General features: G+C 27.7%; 1 protein-coding gene, 1 long non-coding RNA gene and 2 other non-coding genes across 4 annotated transcripts in view; 1 reads left to right on the top strand and 3 right to left on the bottom strand.

Annotated features, from left to right (window-relative positions):
- Positions 1 to 466: 466 nt before the first annotated feature.
- On the top strand, positions 467 to 546 carry Trnal-uag. Its single transcript has one exon. It is a non-coding gene; the product is annotated as a tRNA-Leu (tRNA).
- A 445-nt stretch (positions 547 to 991) lies between these two features.
- LOC119684834 lies at positions 992 to 1516 on the bottom strand. Its single transcript, XR_005252760.1, has 2 exons — positions 1094 to 1516; positions 992 to 1026 (listed from the first exon to the last, which is right to left on the bottom strand). It is a non-coding gene; the product is annotated as an uncharacterized LOC119684834 (long non-coding RNA).
- Positions 1517 to 3529: 2013 nt separating this feature from the next.
- LOC119684575 (CDK5 and ABL1 enzyme substrate 1-like) overlaps positions 3530 to 20868 on the bottom strand; it is a 39888-nt gene continuing 22549 nt past the window's right edge. The window contains exons 2-9 of the mRNA XM_038098643.1: positions 8602 to 9000; positions 8411 to 8534; positions 8109 to 8257; positions 6486 to 6518; positions 5666 to 5783; positions 5412 to 5605; positions 4468 to 4672; positions 3530 to 4404 (exon numbers count right to left, since the gene is read on the bottom strand). Of these exons, the coding sequence (XP_037954571.1) occupies positions 4264 to 4404; positions 4468 to 4672; positions 5412 to 5605; positions 5666 to 5783; positions 6486 to 6518; positions 8109 to 8257; positions 8411 to 8534; positions 8602 to 9000 (1363 nt within the window). The 3' untranslated portion in view covers positions 3530 to 4263. The remainder of the gene's footprint in view (positions 4405 to 4467; positions 4673 to 5411; positions 5606 to 5665; positions 5784 to 6485; positions 6519 to 8108; positions 8258 to 8410; positions 8535 to 8601; positions 9001 to 20868) is intronic.
- Trnal-uag lies at positions 6773 to 6852 on the bottom strand. The gene has a single exon. It is a non-coding gene; the product is annotated as a tRNA-Leu (tRNA).

Genomic DNA, 20868 nt, shown 5'->3' on the forward strand with positions numbered 1-20868 from the left:
GTTAAATCAAAAACGCGAATTTTATAGCTTAGGATGAGTTTGGATTTAGTGATTTTCCAGAAATTATTCAATAAAGATTTTAATGGATTACTTAATTTTCAATAGAATGTTTTCGCTCAAGTTATTGCTTATTACTTTTGTTTATTAGTTATTGCAAGGGTATTGGACATTGAAATTATAGTGTAGTTAGTCGTTATAATAAGAATATATACGTAATTTATCTAAAATCGAAATTAAACATTAAAGACAACTGCACTTTTTATAACAGATACGGTAGCGTACAACAGTCGTCAATAGAGAGAATTATTCGATTCTTTTTTATTTTATATAATACTTATAGGTCAATTAGAATATTAAAATGATAATATTTTAAAATCAAATTTTTTTATTAATTAATAAAAAAAACAATTTAGAATATTCTAAACACTCACGAACAAGAACAACAACAATGAAAAAGTCGCCACAAGGCAGTGTGGCCGAGCGGTCTAAGGCGCTGGTTTTAGGCACCAGTCCGAAAGGGCGTGGGTTCGAATCCCACCACTGTCACAGTTTTTTATTTATTTTTTATTTATTTTTATTTTATTAAATTTACTGGTTTATTTTAAAATAAAAATATATTTAGAACAATGAATGCAATTGAGTATAAAATACACTATTTTGTGCCATTTGCTATTTCCACTAATTTCTATCAATTCATTAGCAAATATAACACATAATTGATATTAGATTATTGAAAATTAGACTTTTGAAGTAAATCATTTAACTTTCTTAAAAATTTACTGAATTCATTAAAAAACATAGTTCCTCTTTCGAATTTAATTTGATTTTATTGTTTATAAATTTTGTTGTATATTAATATATTTTTCATGTTATCACTTCTACGCAAAATTATAATGAAAATCAAATGAAAACGATTATTTGATTCATAGTAAATAAGTCAAAAATAAATAACATCCTGATTATGGAAACTTAACTTCTATTTAAGTTTTTTCCACTATTTAGAAACCTTTCGCTATGCTTTTGAATCTGTTGCGAACAAAAAATTTATACTTATATAAAGTACATCATTGATATATAAAACTAAGGCTCTTACTCTCATTAGTTCCTAAACAATTGCACCCATAACAGTGACAATGCAAACCATTGTCTTGTTCTCCCAACGAACAACTTTTATGTCATCGGTTTCATTATTCCAATAACATGCGCAAGCGCATTGTAAACCAGCTCCACATTTCTGCATTATCTTGACACCGAGAATGTATTTATATTGTTTTTGTTCCTTGAACAGTGCAGCCATACATTGGTCCAAAATCAATTCTGTCCACTGCTTTATTTTATTGTGTTCATAGAGGACTCCCTCTAAAATTTTTTCAACAACATCCCTAACTAGTTTATTAATTTCATCTTTATTGAATTGATTTTCATCGATCAGATCATCCATTTTGCTAACAATAAAAATTAAAAATTGGTTAGCAATATGTTGTTATATGCAAATTTTTCTTGATACCCACAGAGAAAAACTACCCAAAAATATAAATAAATTTGAAAATTTTAACTGATGTCATTTCAAGAAATTTTTCAACGTTACTAAGCTTGCTGCGATAGACTGTACAGTTATATATATATTCAGAAATAGTTAAAATGCTCTATATGCTATATTAGAGATTTTCTTTTGTCAATTAAAAGCATAGAAAATACAGGATAGGATTTTAATTCGCTAAAACCACACCTTATTAATGATTTGCAAAAAGATACACAGCATTATACTGTGAATTTCATTCCGATATTTAACAAAAATTGTCAGCTTTTAAGAAAGTGGAGAACTTTTGGAAGAGGTTAGCTGACTTTTGAGCCACATACAAAGCCAGTCATTGAAAATAATATTAAAACTTTTTCTATACTTATTATTAGTTTTAGTAATCTAGTTCTAAAATACACAAGTAGCATGGTTCTGATGAGCCTGTAAATTTTTAATAATTTATAGTTAATGTAACAAATTGAAGTATTTAAACATATTGAACATTTATTATTTTATATAATATTTAAATATGCAAAATGATATCGGAATAACTTTAAGACGAAGAAATTTAGAATATATGTATATATTTCCATTTTAAAATTTTTCATTTTTTCCTATTCGATTTACTGCTTTTTTGAATGAGAATAAATAGAAAAATATATAAAAAGAAAAGCCTGACTGTAAACTGTAATAAACGAATTATTATTTTCAGAAGAATATAACACAATTAAAGCAAACATCTTATTCAAATATATTATTTCAACATATTAAATTAATATTTACAAAAATAAAAGTATAAAATATATTCTTTATAAAGTAACATATAGCGAAACAGAAATAATTTTTCATAAGAAAAACTTTACCTTAGGGAAAATTACTACTTCACCACAAATAAAATAATAGAATTATTAATCAGAAATATAAGTAAAAATTGTTAAATCTAATACTATGTTTACACTTACAATTAACGAAGCTCATTTTCATTTTTTATATAGATTTTGTATGCTAAATAACACATATTGCTGCACATTTGTAGAGTTGATCGCAATAGTTAAATGTATACCGACACAGTGTAGACTTTATACACGTAAATATAGTAAAATAAGTTTTTAATTAAACTGATTTATTTAAGTATATTAAAAATATACATAGCACATAACTATATAAAAAACTATATATATCGTTGAAAATCTTATTTTATGACGATTTAAATTAAGAACCACCCAAAAAATATTTGTTCAGCAAAAAAAATGTATTTTGTTTGATTAGTTTATTAGAATAAATAAATGATTTTATAAATAACATTTAAATATATATGCATATATATGTACATATCTACTTACGCACTGAGCGCTTTATTCTATATTATATATTATAAAAATCTTTTTAAGATCCGTTAGACTATAACTTTTGTTCATTTAATGAATAACTACACTTTTCTAATATAACTTCAGTTATTTTAAATATTAATTTTCAATTTAATTTAATTAATAACAGTATTGTTAAGAATTTTTATGTATATTAATAAAATGCCCTAAATAAAACGTGATACTTAAGTGCATTTTTGTTAAATTAAATTTATACATTTAGTCATTATTAACCTTAACAGAAATGCGTATAAATATAACTTTAAAAGTCGCATTTCATTCTCTCAATAATAATTTGAATATATTTGATTTATTTAATATAAATAATGCAAATTTAAAAAAGTGCAATCATTTTAAAAAAAATTCCGATTTGCTTGGACTACATATCATATAAGGAATATAAAATATTCTTATGAATTGATTATGATTAATAATTAATTTGTTTAGTTGGTTTTTTTATAAAGTTAGTACAATTATTTTAATATTTTAATATATATAAATATATATATATATATATATATAGACTGTTATATTACAGTTTTTTATTTTGAATATTTTTCATTTAATTATACCAAATTTGTTAAGCATTCTTAAATGCATTTTTGTTTGACTCATAACACTTAATCGATGAGTGGATATAATAATATATTTATGTATGTTTATATACGTATAATATTTATAAAATGAATAATATATTTAAGTATCTCTTAATGTATTTAGTACAAAGAACTATGCAATATGCAAATATGCTTCAATAAGTAGATTTAATATTCTTCTTAAAACCATATTGTACAGTAATTTTATAAAAACATTTTTAATATTTTCATTTTTTTTTTTCGTTTAAAAGTGTTGATTTCTGTTTTATAACTTTTACTAGGAAAACTACAGATGTATGATATTTATAAAATAACCGTTGTAATATCATTACATAGAAAAATTCCAATATATAAATTTTATCATTATTCTTAACCATATAACCACTATCGTATAAAATCTTTTAATCTATAAAATGTTAAATTGATTTTGTAAAAATTATAAACTAACACTAGTTATTATTAATAGTTATAAAAATACTTGTAAATAAAAACAATATATTAACATGCACTAAACTATTAAGTAAAATCATTGTAAAAAAAATCTGTAAACATATTAAATTACGTAAAAATGTCACAAAATATTGTATATAACAAAAAGAAATTAAATTAAATTTAACAAAAAACCCTGTGCACCAAAGTAGTATAAAAAGAAATTCGTTTAATTATAAAAATCGTTAACTCCAAAAACAGAACCAGTACTTCATTTCCTGGTGCTCTTACGCCGAAAATAGTAACGCGTTGTAGCGGTTATACGCTTTTCAATAAAGCGTTTAGGCCAATTCTATGATTCGTAGAGCAAACGTTGATAGTGTGGTAACACTTCGTGCAATGGTACATGCAGACTGAATTCCAGTGCCACTAGCACAGCAAATTCTGAAGCAATCAACTCCTTACGATTTACACGAAATATGTTTTCCGTTTTCTATAATTAAAAAAGAGATTAATTAGTAAGAATATTGAGTTGAATGATTTGAAATAATCTTACCTCAATTAAACTCTTTAATGATTCACCTTTCACATCATTCATTTTGGCACTCAACAAGAGACAAGCTCCGGCACACAGTTTTCGATTGTCTTTGTTGATTAAATTAGCCAAAATCAATTTCTCAAAGTAAACGTATGCTTGAGATATAGTAACCAAATCAATACGATTATCGATTTTATTGATACGCCGCATTTCACGTTTGATACTGTAATTAAAAATATGTTAATTATCGAAATATATATGTGTGTATATATTCATATAAATATAAATAATGGAAAAATGCATTATATACTTTATTCGAAAAATTCAATATATATGTTAATATTTTTTTTTTTGCTTTAATATGTGGCACTATGTGTTTTAATTGACAATAAATAGTAATTCGGATAAACTATTCTATAAACTTTAACTGACTAAATTTCTTCATTTAAATTGAAAAGAAAGTTTCTTATTATTGTTGTAATCTGCATCGCTCTACCTTACTTTCAGAAACTAAAACTTAAATGAAAGGAATGGTAAGTAGATTTCATCTTCGTAAACGGATGGCTTCGAAACGTAAGCTTGGCATTTCGCAAATCGAAAATCAAATCGACGACCTACATATGGATTTAATATCGATTTCTAGATCACGTATATATTATAACCTCACGTCAAGAAGTAACGATCTAATTAAGGTGACAGCTTTCTTATACTTTGAATCAGTCTAGGTTTTATGCTCTCCCACAACTATATATTAATAAATTCTCTTCCATCTCTTCACGCTATATTGAAATTAATTATTGCTTACTTCCTCTTTCCTTTCTCTTAGTGTTGTCTTGTGACTCTTATTCGTCACATATTTAGCAGATATAAAGGTGGTGCAACTGCCTAGGTTGCAACCTCCGCGCTTTACTTTTAACATATACACTTTATTGTTATTACTGTAATCGTAAATGCTATCATACCTTCTTAGTTTACTTAAAGTCAACTGTATATGCGGAAATTTCTCTCGAAACTTATCATTAAGTTCCTTTTTCAAGTCCGAAGGACGCACGTAATCAATAACCGAAGTCATGTAAGAAGTGAATGTCAATAAAGTGCGATGCTTGCCAGCAATCAATTCGGGATCATCCAGTATATTAGCCGAATATTGTTGATACTATGAAAAAAAAAAAATGTTAAGTTCACGATTATCAGTTATTATTTGCAATATGCTCACAGATAAACCACGCCCAGCATCACTGCCTCCTATAAGCAGATTTTCATCCAAGTCTAATTTGATGTCAGGTGATGGACTGGATGCACTGTTACGATTTGTAGTGTCGTATGTGAAACACCTATTTTCATTCAAAAAAAAAAAAAAAAAAAAAGTGAAATACATAAATGTTAATAAAAAAAATATTAAGTTCAGCAGAAGGTATGTATGAAAATATTATTTGGATAGCGTTAATATTTGCATGCATATAGTTATTACTTAATGTTATTAAATATCGAATAATATTCAAACACCGATTAGTTCAGTATAATTTTAAAATAATTTTATGTGTGTTAATGTTGTTTAAATGTTGTACGTGCATCCAGTTGGAAGCTATTCATAGTCAAACAAAACCATAGTTTCGAATATAATTTCTTTGAATTTGTTATTTACATACTATACATACTCTTAGATATGCATATTTATATATAGAGTTATCTATAATAGTGAATAGTGAAAAAGAATAGATACTTGTGATTTAAGTATTTATTTTTTGTTTGATTTGAATTGCTTACAATTGGATAATTGCAGATGTTTAGTATATGTGATGTTATTCATAAAGGTCAGTAGGGATTTTAGTTGTTAGAAGTAACTTCATATATTGTTTTAAAAATATGCCCAACACACTTTAAGATAATTGTTAGTTATTTTTTTTTTTTTGTAAATATTTAGTTAAAAACTAAACTAAACAGAATTTAAAGTTACAATAATAAATATCAACTAAACACATAACTAACAGTAACTTCAAACTACATTTTGTTTTATTTTTTATGTATAAAATTACCATTTGCCTTTCTGCCGCGATATAACTTTGGTCCTGTAAAATCGAGCAGAGTTTTTGTTTATAAGTATTATCGTGTATATATCGTATTTAAAGAATTGCAAAATAATAACATAAAATACATTTCAGTGTACCTGATTATTCAATAAAAGGCAAATCATATGTATTAATATAGGCAAAGAAAGTGTAAACACTGTGTGCAAATCTCAGTATAGAGTAGGGGACATGCGGTGGCGTACATATATATTGATGTACTATTATATATTGTAAAAATAATAATAAAAAAAAATTGACAGCGGTGGGATTCGAACCCACGCCCTTTCGGACTGGTGCCTAAAACCAGCGCCTTAGACCGCTCGGCCACGCTGCCTATTACGGAATCTATGACAAAGTTCTAACAAGTTTTTATTTTAAAATAGATAAGATAATGCCAATACTAGACTATGCCATATAAACAGAGAATGACGTTATATTCTACGTTCAACAGAAGAAACCGGAAACCACTATCTTCTTATTACAAATATTAAAAATTTAAATAATCTATATACAGATCTGAACTCCTTTAATTTAGTATGAATTTCCTTTATGTAAAACTGAATCATTTATGATATATTCTCAAATGCTACTACATGATCGTAAAGACAACGATTTTTTTATCGTTTGAGGTTCCATAACCATTGTAAAAATAATTTTAAACAGTTTCAATGAACACAGTTAAAAGTTCCAACAGTTGTAGCTCTGTGATGTAGTTCAAATAATAAAATAATAGGTTCTAAGCCCTTACGCAATAGATTTAATTATCTTAAAAGCTTGAAATATTGATTGTCAATATCTTTTTTAATGCCTTTGTTAATGGTAAAATTCTAACGTGGTTAGCGAAACTTGGTCTTTGTAGACAAATGGCTTCGGGACTTAAACTCAGCAGCTTCTGGAACCCTAATATGCATGACAACTTTACATACATATGACAAATTTTTTAATAAAATAAACTGACTGTTGCATTTAATGAAATATTATAAAAATCTAGGACTAAATATTTTAAGCTTTGTCTAATAAATATATACATTTCTTAAATTCTTAAATTTTAAAATTTAAATTTCTTAAATTTTGGAGCTTATGGAAATTATATCCTGCATATCCTGATTCTTAAGCTAAATGCTTTTTTATTTATATTACAACAACAACATTATATCCTTAATATTTAGGTTCACATTAACAAATAAGCGAAATCAAGAAAATTGTTTACACTAGAAGCATTAGTTGATGGTAGCTTTACAGTGTGAATGTGTGTTAAGACTCATCCACAAGGGAAATCTTAGTAAATCATTTTGCGCAAAAACTGCCAGAAGTTAAATCTCTTTTTGATATGGAAAATGAATGAAAAAGCTATAAACATGGCGCTATGCGAAACGAGTACATGAAAAAATATGGGGAAATGCATGAGAGATTTATGTATATGGTATGTACGGATAAATGTGTTCAGAGGACGAAAAACTGAAAATCGATAATGAAAATTAATTTGGATTTTATTTGTAGCTGTTTGCTTGGAGACTGATGGATTAGAGCGTGAGTTGCAGTTAAAAATTAATATCCTATTTCTTTTCACGTTCAAGGACGCACACGTACCTAGCCACACCATGATTTTTAAGTGCTGCCACACTTGTGAGCTCCATTTGATTTTCCAATAACGCAGCTGTGGTGGCGTTAGTGTTGTGCTTCTTGTTGTCCTTGCTATAGTAACGTGAGGGTACCAGCAGGTGTCCATACGAAATGTCCTGAAAAATGTAATTCGATTTAATAATATAAGTGCAAACAATTAATTAAATTAAACAATAAATATAGCAAAGTAATTGTAAGTGTATTTGTAACACATGACATTTATATTAATATTTTAAATGCAATATAAATCGATATTTAATAGAACCTACCTGCCCACTTTCACCCTTTTCAATGCCCAACAAATCGAATGGATCAAAAGGTGCATCATTTATAGATGACAATGGTCTAGAACCAGATGTATGACGACGTCTGCCCTCTTTACGTAATTCGGCTCTATAAAATAAGAAATTTGCTATAGACTCAAAATCTTCAAAAATAAATAATGAACAATAAAATTTACCTGCCGTTTTTGCCTTTATAGTAAGGTAAAGCGGAAAATATGAAAAATGGTACTTTTCCCGACACCAATACAATTCGCTCATCTTTACATTGATGTTTTTTCTGCGCTTGTGAGTTAAGAAAGCGTAAGTCCTTTGCATCATTGATTTGTACGCTTTTACTAATACTACCACGTACGCTAAAACTACCTGGAAAGCTACCAGGCGTTAAACTTTCTGTACTACTGTCATCTGTTATGTGTGAAACAGTGGAACCACCAATAATATTGTACGGACGTTTCGTGCCAGTACCATACGTAATACCAATACTGCCTGCTCCACGCATACCTGGTGCGGTGTTAAGACGTGCACGTCTTTCCGGTATAATATTTGTGGCATCACTGGCACCATTGCTAAAGGTTCTATAAAAGATAAAGATAAAGAAGATTGGTTCAATTTATTATTCAAATAAAGCATATTAAAATAAAATCATGTTATACTTCTAGACAAAGTTCTAAAATAGTTTGTGATTTAATAATGTATATATAATGTATATAAAATATTATACTGAAGACAAGAAGAAATAAACATTTTTAAACTTCATATATGTGGTATTTTAAATTCATAGAACATGATATGATCATGATATAGTAGCTTTAGGCATATTTTTTCTATTAAATTTTGATATAATTTATATATCATTTGATATAATTTTGTTGGAAGCGTTGACTTATGAAAACATATGTCGATTAATGTCTAAGATAAAATAGGAAGCTACTTTTATTTTCACAACCTTAAATCCCAAAATAAACCTTGAAGACGTTAGCAATAGTATGATTGTTAACGATATTTTAAAACAGATAATTTAAAAAACAATTTAAAATAATATTGAACTAAACTAAGTTCGCAGAAATATCTGTTTTGCGTTACGAGAATAAGAAGTTTGGGTCATGAATAGATAACACAATGTATAATATAGTATAGTAGATGAGAAAGAAACGGAATTAAAATGAATTGAAATTGAGAGAGTATGTACTAGGCAGACTGATAACATTAGATATTTTAACTAATGATAGACATAAAAATATTTCATTGAAGATTAAAGATAAGATAAGAATATCAAGAACAACACTTACTAAAACAAAAAAATAGTGAAGCCCACAGTCCAAAAAAGGTAGAATCTTAAATAAGGCATAAATATTTATACATCTCTACATCTCTAATTAATGCAAAACCGTCGTCAAGCTCCCAGCTCAACTAAAGTTGTCTTTCAACAAACTAAATCCCTAAATAAAGTCTTGTCTACAAAATCCTTCAGTCCATTCATGTTAAGAACTTACAATTTAATCTAGCTTAATTGCTTATCCAAAAAATCTATGTCAGTCTTACAGACCAATGCACAATTATAGAGAGGATATGTTGAAGACCTGTACAAAAGTATTTGTCTCTCTCTCTATCTCGTTTTAGTACTTGAAACATAAAAACAAGTCAGATTTAACTAATTTAACCATCTGCTAACAAACATATTTTTTATCTATGATATCTCTTTTTGTAAGATTGTATGTATCTATAAGTGCTAAAAATTAATTTTATTAAAATGTGTAAAATAAATTAAATTTAAAAAAAATCATTTAACATTTTGTTAATAAATATCTAGATTCACAGCATTTCAAACAATTCTAATAAAATATTTAAAAATAGAGACTTTTAGCACTTTTTGTAATAAATTGACTAGATGCACTAAAGGCAGGCAGGCAGGCAGGCAGCGTATTAATTAATTTAATTTAATTATATAAATTATTGAAAATATAAATTAAATAAATTAGAGCAGTTAAAAACAAATACAAAATATTTACCATCGATAACAATAAATTAGAGATTTATTAATAATAATAGAATTCAGTTTTTATTTAGTTTAATACTGGTTTAGCACAGGTTTAACTTGCTAATGGCGCCACATCCGCGTCATATACACAATATATAAATTGATATTTTAATATATATATATATATATATGTGTGTGTGTATGTACGATAAAAAGATATGTAAATTCGTTAAGATAAAATTTTTTTAAATCGATTTTAGAATACATAATTTTGAACAATTCACATATTAAGTAATTTTGCTTGAAGTTAAATGGAAAATTGAGGAGAGCCAACATTTTCTTTACGAATTATTCTATTTTTCAGAATTATTAATGATGAAAATGATCTAAAGTGCAACAGGCGTACAAAATTTAGCAACAAGCAAATATTTTGGCTAAGTTGGTTCAAAATCTTTGAAATAACAAACAAAAATTATATATAATTAATATCATTCAAAACTCAGCAATACACTAAACTAAATATACAAAATATACAAAAAGGACCTTGAAATTATAAATGCCGCATAAAATGTATATATGCTGCTTATATTATTTGCATATCAAATGTAGCATGCGGACAGTAGTGTGCGAAGCATTGTATACTGTCCATAGAGTGCATAAGTATGCTATAATCATTCAAAATATTTGCTCGTTGTATGGTTCAAATACGTACCGCATCGAATACCTTGACAAGATCGTTTAAAAAATCCACAATACACAACGGAGAAGTATATAAACAACGATAATGATGTAGGCATTTAAAATCCAAATTTGTTTTTCGAAACTAAAGTTGTTTGAAATACCGTAAGTAAAAAAAAAACACCCCTTCCGAATCGATCGATTTTCGAATAGGCGCACAACATTAAAAGGCAGTTGCCCATTTTTTAAATTTGAAAATTTCAAGATCTATGTTACGCATAGATCGTTGCTTTTTCAGTGACATTTCATAGCTATGTAATGCGTTTATACGCACTTCACGTACGCACCACGCACCACGCACATTCGCACATTTATAACCATTTATTGGTTATGAGTAAATGGAACTACTTCACCAGGCGCACAACAACTCGAGGAACACGATAAAGCAAAGGGCCCAACTATTGTAGATTGTTTGCTCATAGATTGCTCACCGAACACAACATTCAGAAATCAAAGAGCAGTGCAATGTCGAAAAAACACGTTAGAGAAAAATGCGTGGTTCGAGTTTTTATGCTTCGAAACATGCGTGTAGAGCTGTGCCGGCTTTTGGCTTCATAAACACTGCTTCACTCATGCACGAGTGTCTTGACGCGGGTCATAGTTTCGTCAGAAACGCAATATTAATGTATTTCTTGCGTGCTGGTTTATGACTCTTCATCATTGTTTATGTTGCATTTCCCATAAAAATGTATATAAGTCAACAAACGAACGAACCGTTGGAGACAGTGCCGTTTTCTGATAACAAAAAGTTACTAAAGATAAATTTAAATCATACGACTCTATAGAATGTAAGCTACTATATAAGACATTACATATATATAAGTTGTATAGATAGTACAATAAAGTGTGTTATAGTGGGATAATTTTGGATCTATTATTTAGTAAGTTTTAGTTGAAAGTGATAGCTGATGTTATTAGAACACATTGGGTGTATTGCAGTTGATATGTAAAGATTCTTATCTTTTCTAAATCGTTGAAATCTTTAATTATCTATTTATTATAAACTATATCAACACCAAAGAAAATAAAACCACAATATAGTCTCTTCATGCTAAAGTATATTCTAAAAATTATTTTATTTAAACAGAAAGGAGGAGCTCTATTACCAGGAAAAAATTCTCCCTTATATAGATATAAAAATCTAATTGTAGTATATATAAATGTGTGTGTGTTGGTATATATATTTAACTAGTGTTAACGGATAAATGTTATACACACAATTTCAAAAGTTTACAGTTTTTACTGGTTTTAAGCAGTCTTCAATTGGTGTCAGGTTTTCAAGAGGTGACATATGTTGTGTGTGCTTATAATACATACAACCTAAAGCGTTCGTTCCAATTGTTATTGCAATCAATTATAATCTTAAATTCACAAGAATTAAAATATAAGTTTATGGTTGAATATTGGATTAAACATATTTAATGATATAACTCTACAGATCTAATAGTTTAGCGTTAACACCAACCAAATCTGAATTGGGGTACTGTAGTAGGAGCTCTTTTTAAAAAAATAAAAATTCTATATATTCCTTTACTTTCATCACTTCAAACATAGTTTTCATCGAAGCAATGTCTCCTTTTTAATGACAACTAGGTCAGATCATTTGATCTGCTCCATAAGTAATTTGCTAAATAATGTCACTGTCACGATAAGACTCATACAGTTAATGTGGGTGTCATATTGATAGGTATATTATAATCGTTGCGAACTCGTAGAGGTCCAACGGCCTTATGAAGAACTTTTTTTCCAGTGCTGTTTTATTATACTGTTATAAATTATGTTTTAAAAATTCAGTCTATATTTTAGTGCAATACAGAATGAGTATTCTCTAGAGTGAATGCAAGTTTTGTATGTTGAGAATGTATTTGGAGTTCCAGTTACCTACTGAGCCTACAGCAGCCCATTCTGTTAGCAATTGTGATTTTTCATAATTTTTATTCCACTCGTGAAGCAGAATAAGTTTATGAGAAAATTTTTAGGTAGATGTATGAAATGTTTTTAGACTAACTTCTGAATATATTTCTGAAATCAAGTAGCTTTAATATCAATGTACCTACTTATAATCACGTAAATACACAGTATTAAATTGATGGATGTATCTGTCGTATATGCAAAACGTACAAATAAATCATATAAAAAGTGTTATCCATGATCTGTACTTGCAACCAAACATATTTAAAAAAATTATACTATAAATGTATAGTTTCGGTGCCATTCAAATATACGTTATGCATAAAGCATTATTAAGAATAATAAATTTTTATTAGAGAACTTTTTCCGCATAACTTTTTCATTCGTTTTAAAATGATTTCAGTAACATAAATCCAATTGAGCTACTTAAGTGAATTATTTCAGTACTTCTCTCACTTAATGTCAAAGAGTAATCCGGATATTATGATAGATCTTGTATTGCCTAAGAGAGTAAAGAATAATATGTTGTAGTCTTTCCTGTAATTGTAGGTCATTTAGAGATAATTTTTTTTCTTTAAATCTAAAACTCTTGTACCGCTACTGTTTGCCCTTTAAGGTTTTTTTTGTTGTTTCGTTCGACCAAATGAAAACAACAAACAACAATAAATACATTTTTTCGGAATGTATCGCATGTCAATGCTGGCTGGCAGTATCAAAAAGTAAATAATGGAACGCATTGGTTAAACATTTTCCAACGAAATTTTATCAGTTTTTGAAAAAAATATATTTTTGTATCTGTGTGTGTATTTTTGGTTAATTTCAACTTAAAAACCAACGAAAAAATGGAAACAAAACTGCTGCAGTGGAGCTATGAGCGCCCAGCAATTCACCCTGAGTTAATTGGTCTAGGTCGAGGCTAAATTAAAATTTTAATTTGTTTAGCATTGAAGTTAAGCAAATAAAAATAAAAAATGTGAAAAAATACAGAGGTTGAGTGATAGACGTAGCGTAGTAATGAATGCTGCGTAAAGTAGGCAATTAAAAAATTGGAGCATGCTTACAGGCCACAGAGTGGTAGCAAGAGCCCCACCGACTTAGGACCAGAGACCAGCATAATTCAAACACACTTTTTTGCCCTCAAGTAAGTGGAGCATCTGAGCATCTGATAAAGAGCCAGTAAAGCAATTATGACTGGAGTTGTTGTATGAATCGTCAGCCGTTGTGTTTCATATCGTTATCGTTGCTATTCTGAGCTAATAAGACTTTTTTTGTTGTATGAATTTATGTTCTATGATTAATTACGGTAAGCGTCAAGTGTCAACTGGATTATGAGAAGGAGCAAATAACAATCATAACTCGTTAATTAGTTGGAGTAAAACAACAGGCGCACAGCAATGGTAGCAGTAGTAACCACAGCTATTCGTAGTGCTAGATTTGCTCATAGTCAGATAAACCTTCCTTCGTATGGAGTATAAGTATCTACGTATCTGCATTATACGTATTGTATAATGCCAATGAAAAGTTTAGTTCTTCCATGGTGTACGTATGTACAACGGAAACAAACATGAAACACTCACGCAACACAAAAATTTCAAAAGCGATAAGAAATGCGTTACCGGCAGTGGTTTGGATGTGTTTGTGCCTCTAATGCTGGGCTCATGTAGATAAAATACCATGGTGAGCAATTCTACCTGCGGCTAAAAATGGAAACACATTTAACAGTGGACGTATGTGAAACTAAAATTAATTAAATTTAAAAAAAAGTACTATATGTGAATGTTACATACAAACATGCGAAACAAATGCTTAACAGATAAAGGAGGATAAAGGATATTTATTTAAAATTTATTAAAATTATTTTTAAGGAAATTAATTCAAAATTTAAGACAAAGGTAATACACGCAGTGTTACTATTATCAACTTAAATAAAATCCATTTCTGCAAAATTAAATTTACTTTCATATTTAAAGCAAAACCAAATTTATGATGAAAATCACAAAACCAATGGGAAGTTTTAGCTAAAATTTTAGAAAATCATCAGTATTTACTAGAGACTAGAGACATACTTATGCGAACTCATATCAATTTAAAAGTGAACTTCTTCTCTTCACTCACAGATACAGACAGCTCTCAACTATGGTTGGAGTTGTTGTATGTATCGTTAGTTATTGTGTTTGCGATCAAATATATAATTTAATAGACAAAAGTTAAATAGCAATTACAAAAAACGCAAAACTTACATAAAAAGTGCTAGATAATTGCACTAAAACCATGGAATAAGCAATAGAAAAAATTACTCTAAATAAACGATTGGATTTAATGCTTTATGAGGGAATGTTGAACCTGTAGTTGATATGCGTTAATGTTGTAGCTGACTTTAAGAAACTATGTATATGGCAATAAGACTACTGGTTGATGAAAGGCATTGTTTATGCAAAAAGTGTATTTTTCTTTTAAATTAAAAATATTAAAATATTTAAATGAAAATATTATATATAATTTTTATTGTATTGTTTTTTAAAATGGTTTTATAACTTATAGTTAAAGCTCTTAAACATTTGTGGAGCTATTATAACCAGGCACATAGTAGTCAAGTGGATGTGAGTGATGCCAAGTGGATGTGAGTGACTGAAGCCTCGTAAAAGGAATCGAAAGATTATATTTATACACATGTATATTGATTTTTAATAAACTATGACTATTAAGATAAAAAATAATTTTTGATTACTCAAATTATCTGAGAGGCCCTCGAAAAAAGTTCTGGCCACGGGTCTGAATTGTATATATATTTGGATATATATATTTATATGTTTTCAAATAAAAATTTAATTGAAAACCAATCCACTGTGCAACTATTTTTAGGTAGAAACAGCAAACCAATGTGAAGTGCATGGAAAACACAAAAATACTTTTACGCACGTCTGATGATAAGAAGTTTCAAAATTTAAGTAAATAAGTATATACATATATACGTATAAATACATATGTACATTTGTTTGCCCTGATTGTGTATGTGGGCGATTGTGTTGAAATAGTTTTCTCTATGCAATCATCAAAATCCAATCGTCAGTAGGAAGTTTTGGGTATATAGGAAAAATTCGGTAGACAAACAATGTGAAAACCTACAGCTGCTTTCCTCACTTCATTTTGTATTGATAAGTGAAGTACGAATATTTTTGTTTTTCGAAAAACTCGAATACGAGAATCGTCTGACTAATGAAGGTTTGTTTCTGTGCGCCTGTTGTTTATACAAACAAATTTTCAATTTAAAATTGAAAGTAAAATTAATGTATCTCAAATATTTTAGTTAAAATTTAAAATCATTTTCAGACTCATTCATTCATTCATTCATTCATTCAGTCAATCAACAAGGAAAAGAGATAAATTTTAAAAGATTTTCTTAAATATAATATTTATATGGTCAGCCAAATTTCAATAAATTAAATAAAAAATTTTTGTCTTTGCCTTTCTTTGCTATTCGAATCGGTCTAACTTTTAAATAGTTTCTTTCGTCATAAAAAGACACGCCATTATCGGCAAGAAAAAATTTACCTTAATAATATTTATAGATTTAGTTATACACATACATAAATATGTATATACTTGCAAAAGTATTTAAATAAATATATACATAGAATATAGGAATTTGTTTAAAAATATTTTAAATTAAAAAAATTTTTAAGATTTATATCAAATTTAATTAAAATCTTATATTAAGGGTCTTTGGGTCATTTACGTATTACGTATTAAGAAGAATACATAGAAAGTTTTAAATGAAAATATATTGTAAATAGGTAAATATTTAAATATTTAAAAATACATATGTTTTCACAAATACATAGTACTTAGTACTAGCATTAGATAAAAGTTATAGTAGTTTAAAGTTGATTGCCATTTAATTACACTACCCTGTATATACATAACATTTTTATTATATGTTATTTTTAGTTTGATTACAATATCATTACATTACCACCACATTTAAAAGAGCAAATAACCTTTTAATAATATCACTGATCAAGATTTGTTGAAATAATATAATATCCTTTAATAATATCCCACAATTGATAAATCAAAGTTTAGAAATAAAATATAGAAATAAAATAATTAATATTATTGTTTTTATTTGCCAAAAGATTTCAAACAACTTTTATTAAAAGAAATATACCAGAGTCTATACATATTATATATATGCAAAAATAAAATATTATTAATATTATGCAAACTTTTAGTAGTTTGAAATACAAAAAAAAAACGTGTGTGGAATTAACAAGTGTGCAAATCAAAAGACCCAGTAATATAGACTAAAAGCGAGCTATAATTGATACTAGATATGTATATAGAATAAGCTAACTAATATATTTCAGAAATGATATATATATATATATTATAATAATACTGCTTTAATGTATTTAAATAAATTATTAATTATTACTCAATAATTAATTCAAAATGAATTATTAATTCATTTAAACGGTATAGAAAACTAGGCTTGTACCAAAAATAGGTCGTACATAAACTTCAGCATCATACAAAGAAAAAAAAAAAACTTATTTCAGTTTTTTTAAGAATAATTCAATTTGTTTTTTTACTTTATTGACAAATGGTTACGCGACGTAAAGCCTATTGTTCATGGAACTGTAATATTGATTTTAGAATCAAACTCATAGTATATATCGATACATATGTTAAACTGATGTGAACATCAATTGTTACACTCGGAGACAACTATTATGCACTCTGATTCTCTTGTAGTTGCCAGAAAGAAGCGAGCTTTACTTGTTTCTAACACTCCCTTACGTTAACGTTGTTAAGTTTTTTTATTTTTCCGTTGCAGTTGAAGAGATCTGTGAATTATACTTATGTTAATTCTGTCAGGCTAATGAAAGAACGGTTTCCTGGACATTAGACTAATTTCGTCTGTAGTTTCGACCAGAGATATAGAAAATCATTAATAGATTCCACTTTCTCCGCAAGATGGCAACTCATTCACAATCGGCTTGTTGGAACGCATTGGTGCAATACCACAGCACATAGTTAAGACTCTAGTAAGCATACAAATTGAAGGTGTGCAGAAAGCCAAAATATCTTTCGTTCTTCTTCTGTTTTATCTAGCCTATATGGTATCTAGCGTCAAACAACTCTTTAATATGAGAAAGGATATTACCAATACGAACGCATCTATTGTGCAAAACAAGAAGCATTAACATTATTTATTTAATTTTTATATTTTTTTAAATAATATCTTTATCGTCTATGTAAACGTTTTATAAATGTAGCGCAAAAATATATACTTAAAAAAAATACATACTTTCAAAAATTGATAAGATTTTTTTTATTATACACAAAAGTAAATAATTTGCGTCATTTACCAATTTGTATAAAAAAAAGAAAAAAATTTAAAAAAATTTTAAAAAATTATAAAAAATATTAAACAAATAAAATTACAAAATAAAAGTTGATAAAAAAATGCTAAGCAAAAATTGTGCTGTATAATGATAATAAAGGAATGGACATTTATTAAATAAAATTTTAAATATTCAAAAATAGAATAACAACAATTATAATAACAAAAAAAAAGCTTAAAAAAATTTTTAATTTTTTATTTGATTTATTAAGTTCTTTTCTAATTTAAGTGGGTTTATATGCACAGTTGTGTTTGCCACAATTTACCAAACAATCAATGGACGTGTCTATATCTGAAATTGTTATTTCTGTTTGCCTTTCAACTCAGCTCTTATCAGATGGGGTTTTATGATTAAACATTTGTATATAATTTTAAAGTAATTACAAAAATAAATATTTGCCAATTCAGTATTTGAATTCACACTGATAAAAGTAAGCAGTAGTATAATTCGTGATATGTTGAGTCGAATTAAGTGATTACGTCCGTCGTCGGTTAGAATGGTTAGATTTCTAGTCATAAGGCTACAAATTGATGATGATGATGATGATGATGATGACGATATATTATATTTGTTTCTATCGATTTTTTTCTAGCTTTATAAAAAAAGTTTTAAACGAAATCGAAATTTAATATCGATTTGTTGCTTAAAATGTAAGAGGATAAAATAGGTTATCCATTTTGTGGTTCTAAAAGTAAATATAAATAAAACTTTACTGTGATTGAGATTTCGATCAAATTTTTATTTTATAATATTGTCTGGATTTAGCTAAACAAGTGTGAAATGTCCTCGATGGGTCGGTCATTCTATGGTACCAAAAGTACTTTTAAGTACTTTTATGAAATAATAATGCTTTATTTAGTGCTTAGATAAAAATCATTATACATATAAGATTATTTTAATGGGAATATAATTTCTCATTTTTTGATGAGTAAGTTTATTAAAAAGATATTAATAAATGATAATGATATTAAGATAATTTTTAATTGCATAATTTTTATTTCCAAATTAATTTGAAATTATTTTAAAATATTTTTTTATTATTAAATATTATAATCTCATTTAGATATTTTTGTGTTAACAAACTTTCAATTGAGTTAGAATAACAATTGAAGTGTTAATTCGTCTTTTTTTGTTCTTTTCTTATTGACATTTAAGTTGTATTTAATCACGTGTTTAAGTAACGAGTTCTGAGCGATTTGATACGAATACTAAAAACCCACTTCTATAATTATTTCACCTTTTATGAATTTAAAATATGTCTTGTATCTATAAATATAATTTGATTTTGTAAAAAAGTATTTATAATAAATGTGCTGGTTACTGTAAATATTTCAGTACAATACAAATGTAAAAAGTTATAAACTTTAATAAATTTATAAGTAAAGATTGATTTAGAAGCATCACGTAGATTCTGAGTTTTCTGTTTGTATGGTACCTAAATCTTGATGTAAGCCAGTCACTAGAATTTTTGTAGTTATATATACCATTTGTTGTTTGTTATATATATTTTATTTTGTTATTGTTTGTTATGTCTATGATAATGAAATATCACAACTAATGTAGTACGATAACATCGTCACAACTATGGCACAATATATACACAATATATATTGCATATCTGTATTTAAACATTATAAGGCAGTTATATATATTCTATTTTGTTTCTATTTTTATCCACATATATCCTTATGGGATATTACGAGTTGATTTTGATAATTCAACCAAATGATCACATTATTATTATTATTGTTAGGGGATGTGGCACTGCGACCGTCTGGGTCTATTGTGCCCTACGTTTAGAGTAGGTATATAGTAGAACCTACTTTACAGAGTTTTATTGCCTTTTCCGTTAGAATATACATTCCCATCAGCCTATTCCGTATGTGCATTAGCGCAGGGTATTCTACCAGCACATGTGTGGCCGACTCCTCATTCTCTTTGCAGAATCTACAGTTTGAATCCGTAAGTATACCAAGTCTTGTAAAGTGGTGTTTTAGTTTACAGTGTCCTGTTAAGATTCCTTCGATGTAAAAATGATCATATTAGTTTTTGAAATGCCACAATTACCTATTTTGCTACACTTATTATGATTATGCATATAAAAAATTATTAATATGCATAGACCAACAGACAACGTTCGAAGCAATGCTCATCTACAACCATTATGAAATTACACAATCAACTTTTGTTTAAATTGTAGCATTTGATATTTCGTAAATTTATTGTCTCTTATTTACCCAAACCCAAAAAATATAAATACAGTAATCCCCCCTATAACGCGGTACCCTTATAACGCGTTTTCATATTACGCGTTTTCAATCCCCCGTATAACATGGGCATTCCCCCATATAACGCGGGGATTTATACTGTTCATAATTAGCTTCGCGTACCCTCGCACGTGTGTATCG

Source organism: Teleopsis dalmanni, chromosome 2 (genome assembly GCF_002237135.1).
Source record: "Teleopsis dalmanni isolate 2A chromosome 2, ASM223713v2, whole genome shotgun sequence".
Taxonomy (NCBI): Eukaryota; Metazoa; Arthropoda; class Insecta; order Diptera; family Diopsidae; genus Teleopsis; species Teleopsis dalmanni.